At 39.9% G+C, this 25,902-nt stretch overlaps 1 protein-coding gene across 1 annotated transcript; it reads left to right on the plus strand.

Annotated features, from left to right (window-relative positions):
• The first annotated feature begins 1,551 nt into the window (after positions 1-1,551).
• NMUR2 (neuromedin U receptor 2) lies at positions 1,552-19,085 on the plus strand. The gene is made up of 4 exons (XM_040241478.1): positions 1,552-2,370; positions 12,046-12,130; positions 14,481-14,606; positions 17,643-19,085. The coding sequence occupies exons 1-4, from the start codon at positions 1,654-1,656 to the stop codon at positions 17,936-17,938; spliced, it is 1,224 nt and encodes a 407-aa protein (XP_040097412.1). The 5' UTR covers positions 1,552-1,653; the 3' UTR covers positions 17,939-19,085.
• The last annotated feature ends 6,817 nt before the right edge of the window (positions 19,086-25,902 follow it).

Genomic DNA, 25,902 nt, shown 5'->3' on the forward strand with positions numbered 1-25,902 from the left:
AAGAACAAATGATCAGCTCCCCTACCATGGATCCTTCCAGCCTCTAATAGCATCTTTGTCATTGCCCACTGTCACCCTTAGACAAATGCCATGTATTTTATTTTGGCTCACAGCTACAGAGAGTAGCCCTGTGCTTGTTCAGATTTACCTCTGTTGATAGAGGTACACAGTGAATTCATTCTGCACTTCTATTTTCTTACCCATAATACGGAAGCCTGTTCAATCCATGGGCAAGAACAGTCCAGAGACATAAGGGAATTATTGCCCCCAGGAGCAATCCTCCTGCTCAAAACGGTCCAAAGATTCTCTGCGGCTTGAACCAGATCCAAAGTCCCTGCAGTTTAAATAAGATCCAAACTTATTATCAGAAAAATGTATATAATATGGTCCCTTCCAGTCATTTCGATCTCAACTCTCATATTCTCCTGTCCACTCATTAAGTTCCAGCTGCAGTGGCCTTCTTTAAGTTTTTGAAACACATCAAGCTTGTTACTGCCTCAAGACCTTTGTACTTACTATTACTTTTTCTGGGAATACACTGACCTTAGCTCTTTTATGATTGACCTTTCATCAGTCAGAACTCAGCCCAAATGACATCTGAGATAAGTCTTCTTTGACCATTCTTGATTAAAAAAAAAAGAATGCCTGTAGCCTTATGTTAGTATGGTCCCTTTTCTTCACAGCACAGATTATGATCTGCAACTCTATTAATTCACTCATTAGTTTGCTTGGACATTTTCAGAAATCTCTACCAGAAGAAACATTCACATAGGCAGAGACTTCATCTTGTTTGTTCACTGATGTTTCTTCAAAGCCTAGAACACTCCTTGGTACACAGTAAATCCTCAAGAAGTATTAATGAATACAATAACACAGCTCTCCAGTTAACAGATAATAAAATGTGGATCTGAGAGTTTGAGTTACTTTCCCAAAGGTTTACAGAATTTCTTACAGGTGTGCCTGATTCTAAATCCTTTTGCTTCAACAAGGTACTGTCAAAAATGAAGTGTCAGAAAGCAGGCAGGGCTAGGTGATGAGCAGGTGTTGGTTTCTATCACGGAGGCAATCAAAGCCAAAAAGGCATACTGATCACACTTTTCCCCAGGAGCCCTGAATTTTCAATGGAACAAGATACTTGAGAAATCTATTGATCTCCCATTTTTGTTATGCTGTACAGGTGACGAGGATCAACGGAGATTTGTACTTTTCTACGCACAACCTTGCAACCTCAATTTGTATTTCCACCCAGATTCCCACAACTTTGCAGAATGCACTGCTCTGAGTGCCCACACCTTACCTAATCTAGTGCCACCGTTTGTGACAGTTCTGTGTTCCCAGCTCCTTCCAATTCAGAGAAACGTCTCCCCTCCTCTCCTGCTCCCTGCTCAGGAAACCAGCGCGCCCCACCCAGCTGTTCTCTTACTGAACGTCTGACAAGTGCATTGGCCCACAGTCCGCGAAGGGGCGGGGCTTCTGTCTCGGGGGCTCTTCAAAAGGGATCCGAGGTCTGAGCAGTTTCTGAAGCCCTAGCCCTCTCCGGGCCTCCTTCCCCAAGCCTGTGCTTTCCTGCCTGCTTTCTTTTTCTTTTCTGGCTCAGCTTGGGAAAGAGGCTCATTCCAGAGGAGGCTCAGGTCTTGCATTTTAATAGCAGTTATGGAAAAACATGAGAATGTTTCCTGGATCTACCAACAGGAACTGGAAGATCCCTTCAAGAAATACCTGAACAACACAGACGACTACCTAGCTTTGCTCTGCGGGCCTCGTCGCAGCCACCTCTTCCTCCCGGTGACTGCGGTGTATGCTCTGATTTTTGTGGTGGGGGTCGTTGGCAATCTCCTGGTGTGCCTGGTGATTCTTCGGCACCAGACGATGAAGACCCCCACCAATTACTACCTCTTCAGCTTGGCTGTCTCCGACCTCCTAGTCCTGCTTCTCGGGATGCCTCTGGAAGTCTATGAGATGTGGCGCAACTATCCCTTCCTGTTTGGGCCGGTGGGCTGCTACTTCAAGACGGCCCTCTTCGAGACCGTGTGCTTTGCCTCCATCCTCAGCGTCACCACGGTCAGCGTGGAGCGCTACGTGGCCGTCCTCCACCCGTTCCGGGCCAAACTGAAGAGCACCCGGCGCAGGGCCCTCCGCATCCTTGGCATCGTCTGGGGCCTCTCTGTTCTCTTTTCTGTGCCCAACACCAGCATCCATGGCATCAAGCTCCACTACTTCCCCAACGGGTCCTTCATCCCAGGCTCTGCCACCTGTACAGTCATCAAGCCCATGTGGATCTATAATTTCATTATCCAGGTCACCTCCTTCCTCTTCTACATCCTCCCCATGACAGTCATCAGTGTCCTCTACTACCTCATGGGGCTCAAGGTGAGTATCCAAACTGGCTGCAGTCCTTAGGGTGGCGTTCCTTCTTTTTTCTCTGACTCAAAGTTCAGAGAAACACTTAGAACTGGAGAAATTCAGAACTGGAAGGAACCTTAGAGAAAAACAGGGTGAACTCAGACGGGAAACTCAGAAGTTAACAGACTGGCTTTCAGTTGGACAGACAGTAACCACAGCTATAAATCATTTTCCTTAACTCACTTTTCATCATTCTTCCCTCTGTAACTGTGGTTCTCAAACCTAGGTATTCCTACAAACCACCTTGAAACTTTACCATGGGGACTGATGTGTGAGTTCCTTCCTACAGAGAAGTCTGATTCAGTAGGTCTGGGATAGAGCTTCATTTTAAATAGCACAAGGCAGCCACCCCTGGAGAGACTGTTTCATATCCTGTGGTCTCTTTCCTGCCCTCACCTGCTTTGCCTGCATTGAAATTTTCCTCTGCACCAACTTGGTCTGAATATAAAATAAACTATCCCTGTGTAGTTTATCAGAGAAGGCAATGGCACCCCAATCCAGTACTCTTGCCTGGAAAATCCTATGGACTCAGGAGCCTGACTGAGCGACTTCACTTTCACTTTTCACTTCCATGCATTGGAGAAGGAAATGGCAACCCACTCCAGTGTTCTTGCCTGGAGAATCCTAGGGACGGGGGAGCCTGGTGGGCTGCTGTCTATGGGGTCACACAGAGTCGGACACGACTTAGCAGCAGCAGTGTAGTTTATACTTCAAAACAGATATACAGTTTTAAAGCCAGACACTTCCTTGTGGTGGTTGCTTTGATCCTTTCGTAGAAGTATCAGATTAAAATGAAAAAATATGGCCTGAGTGAAATCAACCGGACAAGTGGAGTTTGAAGGACAAAGAAGTAAACAGAGTGCCTAAAATAGATAAGAAGACAGTGTGAATAAGATATAGCTGGAATTAATAGAATATTATTACTTAGTTTGCAACATTTTATAATTAGGGTTTACCTTCATGTGCTCATGGTGATAAACTTATTTCTTTTTTTTTTTTCTTTTTTTCTGGATCTAAATCATCTGAAACTGTTGTCTTGTTTTTAATCAAAGGAGAAGTGAGTCTGTATGATTCCTTTCTTGGTATATTCTGCATCAAAAATCACAGAGAGGAAAACTAAACATGACAGTTTTATACCCATTTAAGGAGGAAGTTATGTAGGAAATAGACATGAGACCATTTAGACTCCGAGGTATGAAGCTCACATATAAGATTCCTTTAGGTAATGTCACACAATTCTCTCCTGAAATTAGTTTTTGTATTTATAAAATGAGAAGTTTACATCAGATCTTATGTATTAGCACTCCTGATCACTCTAACAGTCTGTGGTTCCTTAAGAAAAGGAAAAGGAAATCTTTGAGTTGGAGCAATGTGAGTTACAAATGAAAGAAAAACAAAACAGGCATCACATTCACATCCTATGTTGTAAGATGGCTCTGGTACCATGTATTATGTGATAATTAATATACTTCCATCTCAGTGCATCTCTGAGAAAGTTGTATGTCAAAAATGAGTGTCCCACAGGTGGTCCTTTCGAATAAATACTGTGCCTAAAGTGAATGGCAAAGTCTAAGGTGGAAGAACAGATTTTTCAGTACACAGGAGTAAATCTAATCAGGCAGAGAACTGTGCCAGTCTCCTCCTGGTGGACTGGCCCCTGTAATTCCAGAGACATGTGTCAAACCAGACTAGCTCACAATCACCATGTCTTTAGCAAGCCCTGTGCACCGCACTGTGGGGAAAAGACTTCTGCATGATTCCGTGAGCCCTATGAGAAATATCCACCCCAAACGTACCAATACAATCTCTACTAACAGTGAACAATCACTTGTCTCAGGTTAATTTGGAGGAACTATCTAACTCTGAATAGGAAACACATGTTTCCCTTTCCAAACAATTACTTTAAGTGTCGCTTTGTTGTGATGTCATGAGTCTACTGCTCCCTGGTTATCAGGAGCTAGGTGATAGATAACAGCTAAGAAACCACCCCGGTTTGCTTTGTGTATGCTGTGCAACTTACAGCATCCTATTCTCAGGAAGGATGAGGTGTTATCCAGAGGACACTGGAAAGGAACTATCTGCTTAGAATGTCTCTTCTATAGGAATTTAAAAATTTCTAGACTGGGAGTCAAAAGTAGACCCTAATCTGTGGCATTGATCTCAAGACCTTTGCACCTTTTGCTTTTTTTTTTTTTTGCCGGAAACATCCCTACTGCCCACCACCACAATCCTTTTTGCCTTTCTAACTCTCACTTATCCTTTAAGTCATACTTTATTCACACTTACTCCAGGAAGTTCTCCCTGATTCCCTAACTGCCTGGTTCCCCTGTAGATGCTCATGATTCCTAGTGATTTCCCATCATTGCATTTATCACAGTTTATAATTCTATATTTGTGGGTTCCTTAACTTCCTCTCCAACTAGACTGTAAGATCAGTGAATGAATGAATGAGCCAAAATTATTTCCTTTATTGTTGGACTTCACCCTCTCTACCTTCAAAATAGGAGATGTGGAAATGTTCTCTCAGAGGGCCTTTTTGATCTGAAAGATTTTAAAGAGATTTGTTCAACTCTGATGAGTACTGATTCTCATGGCAAGTCTAAAGATATGACTGAATCTGGACAAATGCCTTCAGAAGGCAGAAAACCAAGACCGATGAAATCCCAGGAGCAAAAGAGAAGGAAGGGAGCCATATGAGGGCTCAAAAATGACCACTCAGAGATTCTTCATCATTCCAGGACTCAAGTCTCCAATGAGCTGCTCTCTATGGTTCTAACATGATGGAGATGGAAAACAGCCAATCCCAGGGCAAGTCCCTCCCCATCTACTGCATGCAACATTAATGCTTGAACTGAAGAGGATGTATTATGAATAGGAGCAGAATTCAGCCAGGGCAAACAGAATTGGACTGTTGTTTTTTTTTTTTTTTTAAATTAACAGATTTTGTTCAGATTGTGGAGATACTTACACAAAAGCTATAATTATAACTTGGTATTCTAAAGTTGGACTTCCCTGGTGGCTCAGATGGTAAAGTGTCTGCCTACAATGCAGGAGACCCGGGTTCAATCCCTGGGTCTGGAAGATCTCCTGGAGAAGGAAATGGCAACCCACTCCAGTACTCTTGCCTGGAAAATCCCATGGACGGAAGAGCCTGGTAGGCTACAGTCCATAGGGTCGCAAAGAGTCGGACACAACTGAGCGACTTCACTTTCACTATTCTAAGGTTGTATAAATGAACTCACAAACTATATAAATGAATCACTGGTAAAATGATCTTAATCAATATAAACAACTGATCGGGATTATCTGATTGATAATCAACCCCATGTCTCCCTTCACCTTTTATCATACATAGCTAAAAGGAGTGGAGCAGCAAGACTTCTGAACTTCCTACAGAGTGATGACAATTTTCCTCTCCTCTTTTTGTAACCTCGCTTTTAAAATAAATGTTTAGGGTTGGGTGGGAATAATCAATAGGTAAATATATACTTTGTTAAACATCTGAAGGGAAATGAAATTATCCAACAAGAAATAATGCAGCATTTAGGAGAGGGTGTGGAGAAAAAGGAACCCTCTTACACTGTTGGTGGGAATGCAAACTAGTAAAGCCACTATGGAAAACAGTGTGGAGATTCCTTAAAAAACTGCAAATAGAACTGCCTTATGACCCAGCAATCCCACTGCTGGGCATACACACCAAGGAAACCAGAATTGAAAGAGACACATGTACCCCAAGATTCATTGCAGCACTGTTTATAATAGCCAGGACATGGAAGCAACCTAGATGCCCATCAGCAGATGAATGGATAAGAAAGCTGTGGTACATATACACAATGGAGTATTACTCAGCCATTAAAAAGAATACATTTGAATCAGTTCTAATGAGGTGGATGAAACTGGAGCCGATTATACAGAGTGAAGTAAGCCAGAAAGAAAAACACCAATACAGTATACTAACACATATCTATGGAATTTAGAAAGATGGTAACAATAACCCTGTATGCGAGACAGCAAGAGACACAGATGTACAGAACAGTCTTTTGGACTCTGTGGGAGAGGGAGAGGGTGGGATGATTTGGGAGAATGGCATTGAAACATGTATAATATCATATATGAAACGAATCACCAGTCCAGGTTCAATGCATGATACTGGATGCTTGGGGCTGGTGCCCTGAGATGACCCAGAGGGATGGTATGGAGGGGGGGGGTTCAGGATGGGGAACACGTGTATACCTGTGGTGGATTCATGTTGATGTATGGCAAAACCAATACAATATTGTAAAGTAATTAACCTCCAATTAAAATAAATAATTTTATTTTATTATTTTTATTTTATTAAAAAAAGAAATAATGTAGCATTTAATATTGGCTAAACAAATTGTTTGGATTCTATTCTGCTATGTTAACCCCTTCAAATTCTGTTGAAACCATGTAACACGTATAAATATTCTGTTTCTTAGTCTTCTTCTAGTTGAATAGTTGTGTCACTGTAACCTAAGAAAGCCAAAATGTAAGTAATGATTAATACACACATGAATTTTCTTTTCAGTGCAAACTACACTGAAAAAGAAGCCTGTTCCTAAAAGGATTGTGTGAGCCATTTGCCAGCTGTTTGATTTAAGGAAACTGTTCCCTGGAGTAGAAAAATTTCTAATGAGAACTATTGAATGCACCCAGAGAAGTGACTAATAGATCTTAATAATCTTTCATTGTTCTTGATTATAGACTGGAATCAAATAATGGAATAACTATCTTGTAATAAGGATAAATGTTTTAAATGGTATGAAATAATCAGAAACTTTAGTAGATTTAATTGAAGGTGAGTTAGAAAGATTAGTTTGATTTATTGCTCTAACCTTAAACACAAGTGTTTCTCTTCTCAGTGTATCTGGATCCTTATTTGTGTCAACAGAAGTACAGCTTGTAGGTGAGTGGTACCATGAGAAGAATTTCTAGAAGGGACTCCATAATACAGATGAGTGGGCCCACAGCTATAAATAAATATTTCATGAAAATTTATTATGCCTTTTGAGGAAACTCAGGACAATAATCAGAATCACAATATATGATTTTTGTTTTTCTTTGGGCCACACCACATGGCTTGCAGGATCTCAGTTCCCTGACCAAGGATTGAACCCTGGCCACAGCAGTGAAACCCCAAGAATCCTAACCACAAGGCCACCAGGGAACTCCCAGAATCACAATATATAATTTACTGAATATCATGTGCCAGCCAGTGAGTTAAGAACTCTACCTGCATTATTTTCTTTTACTCTGATATTCCTGGGAAGCCCTTATTCTTATATAAATATTCTTATCATCTTTAGTTCCTTCTCATTTATTCTAATAATTTCACAATCAGTTCAGTTCAGTTCAGTCGCTCAGTCGTGTCCGACTCTTTGTGACCCCATGAATCGCAACACACCAGGCCTCCCCGTCCATCTCCAACTCCTGGAGTTCACCCAAACTCATGTCCATCAAGTCGGTGACACCATCCAGCCATCTCATCCTCTGTCATCCCCTTCTCCTCCTGCCCTCAACCCTTCCCAGCATCAGAGTCTTTTCCAATGAGTCAACTCTTCGCATCAGGTGGCCAAAGTATTGGAGTTTCAGCTTCAGCATCATTCCCTCCAAAGAAAACCCAGGGCTGATCTCCTTCAGAATGGACTGGTTGGATCTCCTTGCAGTCCAAGGGACTCTCAAGAGTCTTCTCCAACACCACAGTTCAAAAGCATCAATTCTTCGGCGCTCAGCTTTCTTCACAGTCCACCTCTCACATCCATACATGACTACTGGAAAAACCATAGCCTTGACTAGACGGGACCTTGGTTGACAAAGTAATGTCTCTGCTTTTTAATATGCTATCTAGGTTGGTCATAACTTTCCTTCCAAGGAGTAATCATCTTTTAATTTCATGGCTGCAGTCACCATCTGCAGTGATTTTGGAGCCCAGAAAAATAAAGTCAGCCACTGATTCCACTGTTTCCCCATCTATTTGCCATGAAGTGATGGGACCGGATGTCATGATCTTAGTTTTCAGAATGTTGAGCTTTAAACCAACTCTTTCACCCTCCTCTTTCACTTTTATCAAGAGGCTTTTGAGTTCCTCTTCACTTTCTACCATAAGGGTGGTATCATCTGCATATCTGAGGTTATTGATATTTCTCCCAGCAATCTTGATTCCAGCTTGTGCTTCTTCCAGCCCAGCATTTCTCATGATGTATTCTGCATATAAGTTAAATAAGCAGGGTGACAATATACAGCCTTGACATACTCCTTTTCCTATTTGGAACCAGTCTGTTGTTCCATGTCCAGTTCTAACTGTTGCTTCCTGACCTGCATATAGGTTTCTCAAGAGGCAAGTCAGGTGGTCTGGTATTCCCATCTCTTTCAGAATTTTCCAGTTTATTGTGATCCACACAGTCAAAGGCTTTGGCAAAGTCAATAAAGCAGAAATAGATGTTTTTCTGGAACTCTCTTGCTTTTTCCATGACCCAGCTGATGTTGGCAATTTGATCTCTGGTTCCTCTGCCTTTTCTAATTCCCTCTATTTCTTTCCAAGTTCTAGATAACTGCCACTAAGTAGCTTCAGTCATGTCAGACTCTGTGCAACCCCAGAGACGGCAGCCCACCAGGCTCCCCCGTCCCTGGGATTCTCCAGGCAAGAACACTGGAGTGGGTTGCCATTTCCTTCTCCAATGCATGAAAGTGAAAAGTGAAAGTGAAGTCACTCAGTCGTGTCTGACTCCTAGCAACCCCATGGACTGAAGCCTTCCAGGCTCCTCTGTCCATGGGATTTGCCAGGCAAGAGTACTGTAGTGGGGTGCCATTGCCTTCTCCGTCTAGATGACTGCAAAGGGTCAAATCTCATGGAACCTTAGAGCCCTACTTTCTGAAGACACAGGAATATGTAGAGAACACCAATGTATTCAAGATGGCCAGGTTTATTGATTGTCCACGCAGATACTTCAGGGCAGTGTAGCATGGAGTGCTGCTACCTGACTTCAAGGAGCATATCGGTCTTTTAGGAAGACAGGATATTGATTTGTTGAACTTTGGAGGCAACTTTTAATGATCCTTTCTTCCAAGTCTCATTTAATTTTAAATACCTTCTCTAAAATATTTTGTAAAAACACCATCTAGCCCAGGAAGATCACTGATTCTTAAAGAAGTCTAAGTCTGTTCCATTGTTGCACAGACCACACTAAGTTTTTCTTAGCTGGAACTGAAATGTCTCCTTATAACTCAATCAATTGATCCTAATCTACACAGGTTATAAAACAGGTTGAATTTTCCTCCCACTGATGGCCTCCCTCAGTTTGTCAGGACTTTCCACACTGAGAAGAGGAAACTCCAACTCAATCTGACTAAATACAAGATGGAGCATAGACCTGAAACATCTAGAGGGAGAGCTGACTCTTAGGGAAGATTAATCTAGTAAGACACACAGTGACAGCAAGGATCTAGCTTTATTTCTGTTTCTTTGCTCTTCTGTCTGTGGTGTTGGTTTCAACCTCGAAATCTGCATAACAGCCCATTGGTGGCTTCAAGCACATTCCTCATGGTGAGGAGGAAAAAAACAAACAAGCAAACAACTCTCCCTGGCAGTTCCAATAAAAGACAAATGAAACTTTCATTCCTAAAAGTATAAGGAAGAATCTGAAATCTCACTGGTCTCATTCATCCAACCACTCTGACTGAAGGATGACAGCTAAATTATATAGGGACTAAACGTAGTTCTGGGATTTCCCTGGTGGCTCAGCGGTAAAGAACCTGTCTACCAATACGGGAGACATGGGTTCTATCCCTGGAGAAATGGTCACCCAATTCAGTATTCTTGCTGGGAAATCCCATGGACAGAGGAGCCTGGCAGGCTACAGTCTATGGGGTCGCAAAAGAGTCTAACATGACTGAGCAACTAAACAACAACAGCAAAAACAAATCTGTATCTGGAGATGGGATCATTCAGATCCAAATGAATGACTAGGAACTGGAGAATGAATAAATTCCCTAAAGGAAAATCAGGGCACTATTTTTAAGAGAAGGGAGAGTAAGCGCTATACTATCTTCTAGATATTTGATAGTAGTTTATTATAAGTCCTTAAAGCTTCTTTTATCTGGCTGAACATCCCCACAAACTTGAAATACATAAAAAGAAAAAATTCACAACTAGACGAACGATGTAGATCTTCGGTGCTATTGAAGTTCAGAGGAAGAAGGTGATAATGGTCTACAGTTGCCACAAAAGTCTCCCAGGAGTAGGTGGCACTTAACTGGGTGAGAGAGGCTGTATGTACAGGAAATGTTAATATTTGAAATTATCAGATGCTACTTTACAGATCACCGTATCTGCCAGTAAGGAGAAGTTATTATAACATCTAAACTCAGAAACATATGAACCTTTATGGATAGTATTTGTAAAACAGAGTTTTCCAAATTGTGCTTCTCAAGATGGTACCAGGTATTCCACTGAAAAGGGATGGGAAGGGTATTGTTTAGTCTAAGAAGCACTATCCCCTGAGAGGACAGGAGATGTGGGATGTGGAAGGTGGAGGTGGAGGAAAGATGATACACTGTCTCCCGTGAATGAGTTATACCCATTAGCATGTTGAGGCTCAAAGAAGATCCACAATAAAAACTATAAAGATCATGAAGCGGAAATAATACCTGTCTCTGTTTCCTACTGCCTATCCATCTCATAGCAGAGGGATTTCATTCTAATAGATGTCTAATAATTATATAATAAATGAATGAATGAATGGAAAAGCCTAACTTTTTAACTTTAGGAATTTTTTTTCATGGAATGTCTATTAATAAGCTACAAAACAACAGTTTTACAGAATAGCATAGGTTAAATGAAAGTGAAAGCGTTAGTCACTCAGTCGTGCCCGACTCTTAAAGATCCCATGGACTGTAGTCCACCAGGCTTCTCTGTCCATTTAATTCTCCAGGTAAGAATACTGGAGTGGGGTGTCATTCTTTTCTCCAGGGGATCTTCCCGACCCAGGGATTAAACCCAGGTCACCTGCATTGCAGGCAGATTCTTTACCATCTGAGCCACCAGAGAAGCCCATAGGACAAATGGTTGCCTGTAACGGCCCCATCTATACAGTTGAGTTAGGTGACCTGAGTCCAATTCCACCTCCAACTTATTGTTAAACATTTAGCTAATTCTTACATTTCCCTGGGGCTTCCCTGGTAGTTCAGCTGGTAAAGAATCCACCTGCAATGCAGGAGACCCCAATTTGATTTCTTGGTCAGGAAGATCCTCTAGAGAAGAAAGGGATAGCCTGCCCACTCCAGTATTCTTGGGCTGCCCTGGTGGGTCAGACAGTAGAGAATCCACCTGCAATGCAGGAGACCTGGGTTCCATCCCTGGATGGGAAGATCCCCTGGAGAAGGAATAGGCTACCCACTACAGTATTTTGGCCTGGAGAATTTCATGGGCAGAGAAACCTGGCAGGCTACAGTCCATGGGGTTGTAAAGAGTCGGACATGACTGACTTTCACTTTCACTTTACATTTCTCTTGGTTTTTTTTTTTTTTTTAACTTGCAAAATGAGTGTTAGACTCAGACTTCTTAGATCTTAATAGGAGGAAAAATTGTTTCCCTTTCTTTATATCTCTGCATTTCCCTTGCAGCTGAAGAAAGACCAACACCTTGAGGCAGATAAAGTGACTGTAAATATTCAAAGACCATCGAGAAAATCAGTCACTAAAATGCTGTGTGAGTCCTCTATTTTGTAATTGTTTGTTTGTTAAGGGAAAGCAGTTATATTTGGTATGATTAAGTGTTGCTGGTATCAGATCAAAATTCTCTTGAAGCAAAATATCACGTCCTGTTCTTCCATGGCTTCCTCAAGCATCAGGGCCTGCCTATTTTGTTCTGTTTTAAACACCTCAGAACAACACACTAAACTGTATCCATTATAATACACTCTGTTCAGTTTTTGGTAAATCATATCCACTCTCAGAGCCTTCAAGTATCTCTTTTCCCTTTTAAAATGAGCAGGTGGTTCTTAACCTATTTTGTATTATGAGTTTCTTTTAAAGTATTATGGAAACAGTGAATTTTCCATTCAGAAAGTACATAAATGAGCATTCATCAAATGTTTGATAGTCCATTTCATAGGATCAAAGAACCCTCTGATACCAAGCTTGGACTTCATGAAATCTTTTATTTCCAGAATAAGAACAGCTAGTTAAAAATATTCTAAGCAGTCATTCCTCCTATGACGTTGCATGATTTTATATAAACAGTACACTCTTTTATATAGATAAGATTTTAAAACAAAATCCAGGCATTGATCCACACTCTCCCAAAAGAATGTTATAAAAATACAAGATCCAGATGCAGGATACGGCATGCTTGGGGCTGGTACACGGGGATGACCCAGAGAGATGTTGTGGGGAGGGGGATGGGAGGGGGGTTCATGTTTGGGAACACATGTACACCCGTGGTGGATTCATGTCAATGTATGGCAAAACCAATACAGAATTGTAAAGTAAAATAAAAAATAAATAAATAAATACAAGATCCAGCACTAGTCCAACAAGATACTAATCAGTTAGAGAAAGGAATTTTGTGATATACTTTCCAACTCAAAATGTGAGGTTTAGAAGAAAAAAAATCTTCCAGGATAATATGCATATGAAACATTCACTGCAACTATGTGATATATTTGAACAACAACAAAACCTGTGAGGTCACTAAAATATGCCTTTCAGCTCTACTAATCATCTTCTTGGAAATTTTTTACCACCTGTTAGCACCTGACCTTCTCTACCAAGCAACCTAGTCCCTTCAGTATTTCTCTCCCTTCCTTTCTGAATATAATCTTTCACTAAGAGACTTGAGGTGTACTCACATTCAAGTTACAATGATAAAATACAATGTGAACCCTTTGCCTTTTGCAAGCAGAGGGTTTAATTTTAACAGGAATTAAAATTTTTAACTAGAGGAAATTGTAGATAGTAGTAAGCAGATTAGGGACATTTTATTCAAGGGTAAATTCAGAAGAATCTTCCAAATAGTCCTGAAACCACATAAAGCAGGCAGACAACTAACTTACTCTGAGTATGTTTAGTGCCAATGGGAAACATATGTACTGTTTACTATGAAACATAAATGTGCTCATGAGTTCAGAGAACTGTAAAGTGAACACCAAAGTATCCATCATCCAGCTTTAAAAGTTATCAATGCATAGCTAATCTTGCTTCCTCTACATCTCTATCTCTCCTTTAGCTCCTACAAGATTATTTTGAAGTAGATCTCAAAAGAAAAGGAAGGGAAAGTATTTTATAACTCCAGGAGAGAAAAAAAAAACATACATATTTATATTCATGCAGATTAAATGCCCTATAGAGAAACTCTGGTAGCACCAATCTCTGTCTGGGGAACTGAAAATAAGAAACTAGAAGGTACAACTTCCTGTAAATCTGTAATGATTTAAAAATAAAAAGTAAAAACAAACATAAAGCAACTGGAAGGAATTCTGTGCCCTAGTAATTTATAATAGACACATCCCCATTCCAATCCAGAGACGCTTATAGTATGATCATGGTTGTTCAATCTTTCCCTTTTCCTTGACTTCTTGCAGAATTTTAAATGATTAAAATTATAAAAGATTCTATTTTTTCTAGAATAACAATAAAAATTCATACTGCACTTCATAGTTTATTAATCTAAACTTCAAAGAACATGGACTTGCTTGAGCACAGTCATTTTACTTATATATCCTGTTTATGTGGTTACAATGGTCTACTGGCAATAATTTATGTTCCACAGTAGAATGTTTTCAGAACTTTGAATACATTCAATACTATTTTAATACCTTAAAGGAAACTTACATTATATAAAAAATCTTGTACAACCATTTGGGAAACTGATTCTCAATCCTATAAAATTCATTCTTATGTTTACATATTCTGTGTAGAAGTTCTGTAGGATCTACTGACCTTTAGGAAGTATAACTTAACAAAGATGAAGGGTAAATTCTAGCAGGAACTCAGAGGGAGTTGTATACCTCTTCTTGCTTTGACTGCCTTCTACTCTCCCCTTTATCCTCCTTTTCCAGTTGTCTTGGTCTTAGTGTTTGCTATCTGCTGGGCCCCATTCCACATTGATCGGCTATTCTTCAGCTTTGTGGAGGAGTGGACTGAACCCCTGGCTGCTGTGTTCAATCTCATCCATGTGGTGTCAGGTAAAAGTGTAGATCCTTTGGGTGCATCACAAGTGTTCAGGTAGTTGCAGCTTTTTCATCTTGCTTACAACAAGTAGGTTCTATCTGTATATACCAATTTATCATGGAGATTTGCCATGCATATATACATATAATGAAGACATTTGATTTTTATTGTATTTAAATATTAAATATTTCAATATTATTAGGTATTAAATATTGATTAAATAGGTTACTGGCTCAAAATAAATATACCATATTACTACTTTAGACACTATTTATGAAAACCCTCAACTCTAAACATGATGATCACAGCAGAAAAATGGTCTAAGAAATGATTCCTTTGGTTTTTCTGCCAATGGCCATGGGAGTTAATTGGTTCTTATTTATTAAACAACCATGTCCCTGAAACCCAGTATTGTCTTCAGCAACTGTTACATCCTCCTGGAAGCCAGCCAGAGGGCATTCATGGAGCATCAAGTTCTGCTTTTAGGCCACTTTAATGCTGGTCATTAAGGACATCATAGACTATGGTGGAGAGTGGTGGAAAGGTTGCTGAATCAGAGGGCCTGGATTTGCACCTCAGTACCCTTGAGTGACTCATTGGAAAAGACTCTGATGCTGGGAGGGATTGAGGTCAGGAGGAGAAGGGGACGACAGAGGATGAGATGGCTGGATGGCATCACTGACTCAATGGACATGAGTCTGAGTGAACTCTGGGAGTTGGTGATGGACAGGGAGGCCTGGCGTGCTGCGATTTATGGGGTCGCAGAGAGTCGGACATGACTGAGCGACTGAACTGAACTGAACTGACCCTTAATATTCTTAGCTATAAACAAAACATGGATTCCTTCTTTCCCAAGTTTCCTCAACTATAATATGGCAATAATGCCTGTTCTCTACACACCACAGGCTGATGCATGCTAACTCACCTCAGTCATGTCTGACTCTTTGCGACCCCATGGACTGTAGCCTTTCAGGCTCCTCTGTCCATGGAATCTTCCAGGTAAGAAAACCAGAGTGGGTTGCCATTTCCTACTCCAGGGGATCTTCCTGATCTAGGGATGGAACTGCATCTCACATTTCCTGCATTGACAGGTGGGTTCCTAACCACTAGCACCACCTGGAAAGCCCACAGGCTGATGGTGAGAAGCCAATAAAATAATAGCTATTAAAAAACTTTTTAAACTATAGTATATCTTTCTATGACTATCACAAATTTGTAAAGTAAGCATTATCATCAACATTTTATTGTTAAAGAAACAGTTCTACAAAGAAATGACTTGTCCAAAGATAATGGGCAAATAGTAAACTTAAGATTCAGGCTTGAGTCACCTGACTTCAAGTTCAGGGTTCTTTCCTCTCAAATGGAGCAAAGGATGACCCCCCAAGTCTTTCGTTCTCAGTTAGTGTAACTGTTAGCCTTAAGTTCAGACCACTTTTATCCCTCTACCTCTGCTAGTCACTGGCTGGTTCTACAAGCTCTTTATCAAAGACAAAGACATCATTATGGAGGAAAGATAAGAGAAATTTGTAAAAATTAAAGTCCAGATATGCACAGAGCAATAACATTCATATGTATACTGAATACCATATATATTATCTGTTTTCTACCACCATTTTTTTTCTTTTTATTCAGCAGGGCTTGTGTACAGCTTATACCTGGACATTAGGACCTTCTTCTGTGTTAAACTATGTATTATTCTGGACAATATCTCAAAAATGTTTATAGCTCTGATCTTTGTGGTTTGTCTGATAAATGGAAGTGTTTAAATAACATACACATACTCTATATATATAATAGATAACTAATAAAGACCTACTGTGTAGCACAGTCTTCTTGTTCCTGCCTCAGGGCCTTTGCTCATCTTGATACCTGGTATGTTCTTTCCCTCAGTTCAGTTCAGTTGCTCAGTCGTGTCTGACTCTTTGTGACCCCATGAATAGCAGCACACCAGGCCTCCCTGTCCATCACCAACTCCCAGAGTTCACCCAAACTCATGTCCATTGAGTCGGTGATGCCATCCAGCCATCTCATCCTCTGTCGTCCCCTTCTTCTCCCGCCCCCAATCCCTCCCAGCATCAGAGTCTTTTCCAATGAGTCAACTCTTCTCATCAGGTGGCCAAAGTACTGGAGTTTCAGCTTTAGCATCAGTCCTTCCAATGAACACCCAGGACTGATCTCCTTTCGAATGGACTGGATGGATCTCCTTGCAGTCCAAGGGACTCTCAAGAGTCTTCTCCAATACCTCAGTTCAAAAGCATCAATTCTTCGGTGCTCAGCTTTCTTCACAGTCCAACTTTCACGTCCATACATGACCACTGGAAAAACCATAGCCTTGACTAGACAGACCTTTGCTGGCAAAGTAATGTCTCTGCTTTTGAATATGTTACCTAGGTTGGTCAATAAAATGAAATAAAATGGGATATGGTAATAAATGAAAAGTGTGTATCAACCAAGAAAATGGCAGTGTGTAAGGCATTTGGTGGAGAAAACAAATGGAAAACAATACAAGAATTCATTAGGGTTGGAAATAAGATGGGAAGAGCCATCAAGGGGAAGGAACTGACAGGAAAAGGACACGGGGAATGCTTCTTTGAAGAGCTATTTGGCATCATAAGGAGTCTTAACAGAGATTATGCCTTGACTGATTTACTGTTCCTCCAGTACTTGCAGTTTCAAATGATGGATTGAAGCATAAGATAAAAACATCTCTTTCCTCTGATACTTAAGCATCTCACGTTAATGTTATGGGAACATGTTCTGTAATTAAACAAGTGGGGATCAAAGGAAGTTGCTGAACGTCTCAGAGAGATCCCATGCCAGCTTAAATTTTTCCAAGACTCTTTAATCTCTCCAGGTTTGGTTCCTAAAGTACACAGGTGGTAGATCTGTTCAGAGTATTTTGTATTCTCAATTAGAGTCTTGTATATATTATCATTTCCAAAAGAGGCAATCAAAGGAACGTGAGAACTTTCTTGAATATTTATGCTTCTCCGTGTGATGCCTCCCCCTCAGTTTTTCCTCAGCCTGTCTCTTAATCCTCTGTGTTCCAGGTGTCTTCTTCTACCTGAGCTCAGCAGTCAACCCCATTATCTACAACCTCCTCTCTCACCGCTTCCAAGCAGCATTCCGGACCGTGATCCCTCCTTCCTGCCAACAGCAGCACTCCCATAACCACTCACCAGGGCCATCTGTGCAGCGGAACATCTTCCTGACAGAATGTCACCTTGTGGAGCTGACTGAGGATGCAGGTCCCCAGTTCCCTTGTCAGCTGTCTGTCCTCAGCTCGCACCTTCCCACAGCCCTCTGTACTGGCCAGGCACCCAGAAGGGAACTCTCAAAGAGTTGACATCCCTGTGTGGTTCTGTACTCTGGAGGGGTAGGGGGATGTCCCATAATTTATGCCTTCTTATATGATATTAAGGAGGTAAAATGACTCTTGGAACTTACATATCCAATTCGAGTTTTTTCCCCAACAAATGTGAAAATTGCTACTTACATCTTGATTTAAAACCCAGAACCTCTTGATTTTTAGTTAGCTTTTCACTGTCTTAACTGCTTCATGTCCTTCACTAGTTCATGAAAAGAGCATGACTAGCAAGTCATAGCACCTATACATTGAGTCATTCTCACAATTGGGAATGATTTGTCTTGCTATTCACACTCTGAGTCAGGCTGTCATTCTTACAACCAGTGGTCCCTGTGAGCCACAGAGGGAGACATGGAATGCTGTTAATGTAATCTGAGGGGCCCATGCCAGTTCCTCCACAGCAATCTGTCTACCCTGCTTCCTACTGTTCAATTACAATGTGATTCCTTGGAGTCCTGAAGCCTTTGACTTAAAGAGTCCTGATAACATAAGAATGCTCTTCAGAATTATTATTCCCACCATTCTATTAATGATCCCCAAGTCATTATCAGGCATTCCTCACCAGGGGTGAAATCAGATACAAGTTCCACTTGGAGAAGAATGGGAAGAAAGAGAATATGGTGGAAGGTGCAAAGAGTCAACCTACACTACTTATTTGTTTTCATCATTTGGTCTAGACCTGGATTTATATTAACTTGTGTCATAAATAGATGTACGTCTACTGTCTCATAAAAAGAACAGGTCAAATGATAACTACTGGTCTCAAACTCACAACTTTTCCTACTCGATCCTTCCTTGCCTCTATAGCCCTCATCACTCCTATAGTGGCCCCCATTGCGTCGTCACAACTACTATACATTTCTACTCAAGTTCAGTTACTTGCTGTGTAATTTGTTTGCTTATAGAATGCCCTCTATTCCTCCAATCTTCATCAGATGTGATCCTACCCATTCTTCAATATCTAGCTCATTGTGGTGCCTCTTCCATGAAGCCTTGCTTGATTTATTCAAATAGAAGTAAAATCTGACTTTTCTATCAGTTTATGTATCTTAAGCTTTTCCTTCACCCTGCTTTGTATTTCCATGATTTGTATTCTTGCTTTACTAGAATGTAAATTTGTCAAAGACATGAAGTATCTTGTGTTCCTTTTTGCTGTTACTGGAGTCCTGATAATATATCAATCACAATAAATATGTAGTAAATAAGTTGACCTCACATTCCAACGTACTGAGCCAAAAAATGGCTCCACAGGAAACCACGTTAAAGAGCTCAAAGACCAAGATTCTGTTTCTGACAGGGACATCTGACCTTCAGTTGGCCATTTAATCATTAAGCTGTGATTATAATGGCATGCCTGCTGTGTCTGCAGTGTGAGAAGACTCTTCTCTACCCCAGGCCTTACTGATGCTGAAACATGCAAGCTCCAGCTTTTAGTCTGAATTTTCCCCAAGTTGAAGGACCATTCTACTAATAAATGAGGATATTGGTCTCTGACATTATTTTCTAACTGAACACTCATCTTCAAAGCAATTCGATATATTTTTAAAATCTCTTAGCTAATTATAAGCCAACTTTAATGAATCTGAATTCTTAGTGATGGTTTATGTTGGTGAGCAAAAATTCTCTGTACATTTAGGGATTAAATTGAAAAGACTCAACAAAAGAAAAACCTCAAAAAATGGACAATTGAGTTTCTTTCTTGACTTCTGAAGGTCTAGTACAATTACTGTGTTTAACATCAACTCCAAAAGAAACAATACTAAAACTGAAGCCAGTAATCTGGTTGCTTGATTAAAACTTTAGTCTCTTTTTTAAAATCCTCATTTTCCTTTCTTCTCTTAAAGATGTAAAAATAAAACAATGCTTATTAATTCTTTCATTCAACAAATTTTCAGAACCCATTAGGTAAGGTGCATTGTGGCATCACCTGACCTTCAAATTATTTATCTAGTAGAAGAAATGATTATTTTTTAAAATCATTACACAATTGTTTAAATCTAATTGTGAAGTGTGCCACAAAATCCAAATATAAGCACTGTGGGACTATATATTAAAAAAACAGTGTTTGATCAAGTCAGAAAGCAATAGGTTTAACTAAGTGTAATGCTAAAAAAGGAGGGAAAAGTGTTAAGGTTTTGTCTATAGAGACATACACACATATGCACATACATACATACAGGAAGCTTATATTTCCTATAATACAAGGAATATTTATTTCCTTCAATGAAAGTTGAAGTCCTAGAGTTACCTTATATAATAGTCGACACAAAATTAGTAGAATAAAGGGAGAAACTAAAATTGTTCAGTGTTACTCAGTAGTGCACCTCATCATCTCTTGAGTTCCTTTGATCCCTGAATTTTAGGATAATGATAGAAGAGGCCAGATAGTAAGCACAATTAACAAAGTATTGGCAATTCAACTCTACTGCAAAGACAGAGTGATTTTTGAGCTCTCTAGTGATTTACAAACTTAGTGAGCAGAAGCAAAGATATTCTGAATGTTGCTTGCCAAATTAGTTTGGCCCAAAGAGATAGCAGCGATTATTAACCTGAGACCCATGGAAAAGTTTCACGAGGTACAAGAATCCCCTAAAAATCACAGTCATAATTCTTAGAGTGTACTCTTTTTTCTTGTAGAGAAAATTTATAGCTTTGATTTGCTCTTCAAAGTAGTCTCTGACTTAAATGATTATAATCACTGTTCTAAAGGGTCCTTAACAGTCTTACATAAAGCTTCTCTCTTAATGGATGAGTTGCAGTTGAATGAAGGTACTGCAGGATAATTAACAAGTATCATTATTCCAACATAATTGTCCAGTATGTAAGAATTAGCTGTTTGTGTGCTGGCTTGAACTTGCTTATAGCAGTTTATTATTACCTATTTAGAATTTTGAGAGGAAGCTGTCAAAGGATGGGTAGCTTGACATCAGCCACAGTGGAAATATTTATGCCATAGAAACTGGCCAACACTGCCCATCAAAGACCTGGCTTATCAGCACACCATTATCAATATGCTGACAATCCTCCATCTTGCTACAATATATGGGATTTGTTTGTAGAACAGATCCCCAATTGCACTGCTCTTATTACAGACTAATTAAAGTTACAGTTAACTCATTGAAAAAAAAAAAAAAAGTCAATGGACCAGATTTTGACCAAAGAAGTAAGAGATAAAAATAAGCTAAAGCATACTAATTATGACATGAAAGACTCATCAGCATTTTATAATTAACATAGAGTGGAAGAATTACTCTTGGATGATATCCATTAAAATTAGTGCAGAAAAAGCAACAGATCACATTTTCTTCCCTATATATCTGTTTTTAAATACCCCACAGGATTCATTGCAAAAAGATGCAAAATTTCTACATTCTCTCTCCTTGGCTTGAGACCTCATTTTTTAAATATATGGAAAGTGCAAGCCAAGCAAAAGTTCAGTTCATCTAAACAATCTATTTTCTCTCTTTTTATCCTTTTAAATCATTAAACCATATTTAGACTCTACATTAGATATGCATATGTTATACTTTGGAAATATTTTCCAGGTTATGTCAATGTTTGAAAGTTTTAGATAACCTAGCCTAGAAATTGTTGCATATAGCCAAATTACACCTGAGAAATATACACACTGTGAAAAAATATACATATGAATTTAGTAGGCTAAAATGTTTAAATTGAGCTGGTTAAAATAAAATAAAAAGCCCATTCTAAAAGAAAAGCACTTCATTCATTTATAATACATGAAATTACTTGTATATTAAGAACCCCATGTTAATGCATAGATAAGAACATATTGTTAGTAAAAAAAAATATTTTGAAACTAGATCTTAATGGAGCATGGATAAATATTGCTTATTTGAATATTATAGTAACACACAGCATATCATAATTTCATACTTCTCTTTATAAACACTGAAAAGTTTAATACTGACCCTAACTTGATACCAATTCTTTAACAATAGAAACTGAAGTAAGTTTTACTTCATAACATTCATCTGTACTCTTATTTCAGTAAGTTCTCACAGCTTCACTAAGAGGGAGGTATTGTATTCCCCCTTTACAGTTAACAAAATCTGACTTAGCCTCCCTTTACACTCAGGGAAATAGACAAGCAAGCACAAAGTGAGACATACCATGGTAAGTGTTTACGTCTCCCTCATACACCTACAGGTTGTAGCTGGGCTGGCTCCACTCCTACTGAGGCAGGGCACTGATGAAGACCCAGGGCCACCTGGATTACCTGCTTCTCGTGGCCAGCAAGTCACATGGTCAACCCCAAAGTTGGAGGTCCAGCAGTACACGTCAATCTCTATGAGACCCTGGCCCCACCAAGGGTGGGAGATATAGCACTGGGAGTGAAATGAGGGATCAAGGACACGCATCCAGGAAGCAGTACAGTGAGCTTGAACCCAGAACTATCTGACTCCAGTATCTGCGGTTCCCCACATCACTACACTGATTCCAAGTGAGACTGACTTCATCAAAAAGCCTCTCAGTTTTATGTCATCCCCAAATATCACCTCTCCATTGACTTTCCATTAGATCATTAATACAGACAAGACAGCAGACACGGAATTCCAGTGTGTGGACACAAGAGTCTGATGCCTGCGTTCAAGTTCTGGCTGTAAGATGATTAGTCGTGTGACCTTCGGCATGTTACCTAATCTCCCTGTGGCTCAGTTTCCTTGTCTATAAAATGGACATAATGACAGTATCTATATCTGAGCGATGACATAAGGATTAAATAAGTTAATATATGATTTGTAACATTCTTAGGACATGGTCTGACACCTAGGAGGTGCTATAATAAGTGTGGGAAAATGACACATAGGAATGAGAACATTTGTTTCGTGAAGATATATTTTTAAACACCATTTTGTTTTCTTTACAGTTTTTATGAACTGTAAACCCATTGACAGCATTCAAATGTAAGGTGATTTGAACAAGTGCTACACCAAGAACTGTGTCAGGCATTTTTGTTTTTGTTTTGCAGCCATTTCCACCACATAAACAAGCTGCCCAAGATGCTATCACCAACTGCTAAGGTTTCATGAATAATAAAGGCACAAATATGTATTAAAGACTGCTTCTCTGTTACATAAAGATTAATCAATATTTTGATATGGCAGTCAGCAGAACTACAAGGTATCAGGTTGCTAAGGAACAGCCATGCATATTAATTGCTTCTGAAGCCCTTCAGCCTGTCTTCTTCTAGGGAATTAAATGTCTGATTTTTGGCTTTCCAAATGAGAAGACAGGGCTAAGGCTCCAATTAATGTGGTCATTCTAGTATAAACACCAAGCTCGGAGATGAGTAACAAGGAGAAAAGCCACTGGGGTGTTAACTGGTACACTATTTCCAGTACATGTAGAAAAGGATATTTAGCTGCATCCCCAAAACTCAGTATCAAGTTTATATCATATGTGGCTATTTTATTGGACACTTACTAAGAGGCAGATCCTGGGCCATGTACTTGACATCTTCATCAAGCACATCTTAAAACAATTCCCCATTTGACAGATGGCATAACTAAGGCTTGACAAGGATAACTAAGCTGCAATTCATACAAACAAATAAATGAAAGGGCCAGGAGCCAAAGGCAAGAAGTAGGACAGGAAATTTATTCACTGCTGTGCATCTATATTCTATGCAGTGCCCCACCCCAGCAAATACTAAATACACGTCAAGTAGCAGACATCGACCTCAATCTAAAGACACGGAGAATGGGGACTTCCCTGGTGGTTCAGTGGCTAAGATTACATGCCCCCAGTACAGGAGGACCACGTTCAACACCTGATCAAGGAACTAGATCTCTCATGCCACAACTGAGAATTCACTTGTCACAACTAAAGATCCCACATGCCATAACTGAGACCTGAGACAAGTCAAATAAATAATAAATATTTTAAAAATAAAACACAGAATGAATAACAAAGAACTCCTTATCCTTAACCTACTGAATCTATGGTTATTCAAATTTACTGATTGAAAGAAAATATATATTCATTTTTTTATTTGTATTCTTAACTCTTGACTTCCTACTTTTGCATTCAAGTCCCCTATAATGAAAAGGACATCATTTTTGGGTGTTAGTTCTAAAAGGTCTTGTAGGTCTTCATAAAACTGTTCAACTTCAGCTTCTTCAGCATTACTGATTGGGGCATAGGCTTGGATTACTGTGATATTGAATGGTTTGCCTTGGAAACAAACAGAGATCATTCTGTCGTTTTTGAGATTGCATCCAAGTACTGCATTTTAGACTCTTGTTGACCATGATGGCGACTCCATTTCTTCTAAGGGATTCCTGCCCACAGTAGTAGATATAATGGTCATCTGAGTTAAAGTCACCCATTCCAGTCCATTTTAGTTCGCTGATTCCTAGAATGTCGACGTTCACTCTTGCCATCTCCTGTCTGACCACTTCAAATTTGCCTTGATTCATGGACCTAACATTACAGGTTCCTATGCAATATTGCTCTTTACAGCATCCAAAATCACTGCAGATGGTGATTGCAGCCATGAAATTAAAAGACTCTTACTCCTTGGAAAGAAAGTTATGACCAAACTAGATAGCATATTAAAAAGCAGAGACATTACTTTGCCAACAAAGGTCCATCTAGTCAAGGGTATGGTTTTTCCAGTGGTCACGTATGGATGTGAGAATTGGACTGTGAAGAAGGCTGAGCACTGAGGAATTGATGCTTTTGAACTGTGGTATTGGAGAAGACTCTTGAGAGTCCCTTGGACTGCAAGGAGATCCAACCAGTCCATTCTGAAGGAGATCAGCCCTGGGATTTCTTTGGAGGGAACGATGCTAAAGCTGAAGCTCCAGTACTTTGGCCACTTCATGAGAAGAGTTGACTCATTGGAAAAGACTCTGAAGCTGGGAGGGATTGGGGGCAGGAGGAGAAGGGGACGACAGAGGAAGAGATGGCTGGATGGCATCATGGACTCGATGGATGTGAGTCTGAGTGAATTCGGGAGTTGGTGATAAACAGGGAGGCCTGGCGTGCTGAGATTCATGGGGTTGCAAAGAGTCAGACACGACTGAGCAACTGAACTGAACTGAATTCTTAACTCTGACCTTGACTGAATGGAGACAAGTAACATGTTTTAAACTCTTATATAACTTATGAAATTCATAGAGATTTAGAGAATGGAGTCTTCAAGATCATCTAACCCAATATTTCTTCCATACATCCATAATAGTTATTCATACTTTTCCAGCTACCCTACTAAGAGCTTTATATTTACCGTCTGATTTAATCTTCCCCAAATCCTAAGAGATGAGCATTATTATAATCCTCATTCCATAGAAGAAAGATACATTTGAACACAGTGGTTATGGAACTTGCCCAAGGTCACACAGCTAATAATTGTTGAAGATGAAGTTTAACTCACTGCTGATGAAAGTGAAAGAGGAGAGTGAAAAAGTTGGCTTAAAGCTCAACATTCAGAAAACAAAGATCATGGCATCCGGTCCCATCACTTCATGGGAAATAGATGGGGAAACAGTGCAAACAGTGTCAGACTCTATTTTTGGGGGGGCTCCAAAATCACTGCAGATGGTGATTGCAGCCATGAAATTAAAAGATGCCTACTCCTTGGAAGAAAAGTTATGACCAACCTAGACAGCATATTCAAAAGCAGAGACATTACTTTGCCGACTAAGGTCCGTCTAGTCAAGGCTATGGTTTATCCTGTGGTCATGTATGGATGTGAGTTGGACTGTGAATAAGGCTGAACGCCAAAGAATTGATGCTTTTGAACTGTGGTGTTGGGGAAGACTTTGAGTTCCTTGGACTGCAAGGAGATCTAACCAGTCCATTCTGAAGGAGATCAGCCCTGGGATTTCTTTGGAAGGAATGATGCTAAAGCTGAAACTCCAGTAATTTGGCTACCTCATGCGAAGAACTGACTCATTGGAAAAGACTCTGATCCT

This window comes from Oryx dammah, unplaced genomic scaffold, assembly GCF_014754425.2.
Source record: "Oryx dammah isolate SB20612 unplaced genomic scaffold, SCBI_Odam_1.1 HiC_scaffold_5, whole genome shotgun sequence".
Classification (NCBI taxonomy): Eukaryota; Metazoa; Chordata; class Mammalia; order Artiodactyla; family Bovidae; genus Oryx; species Oryx dammah.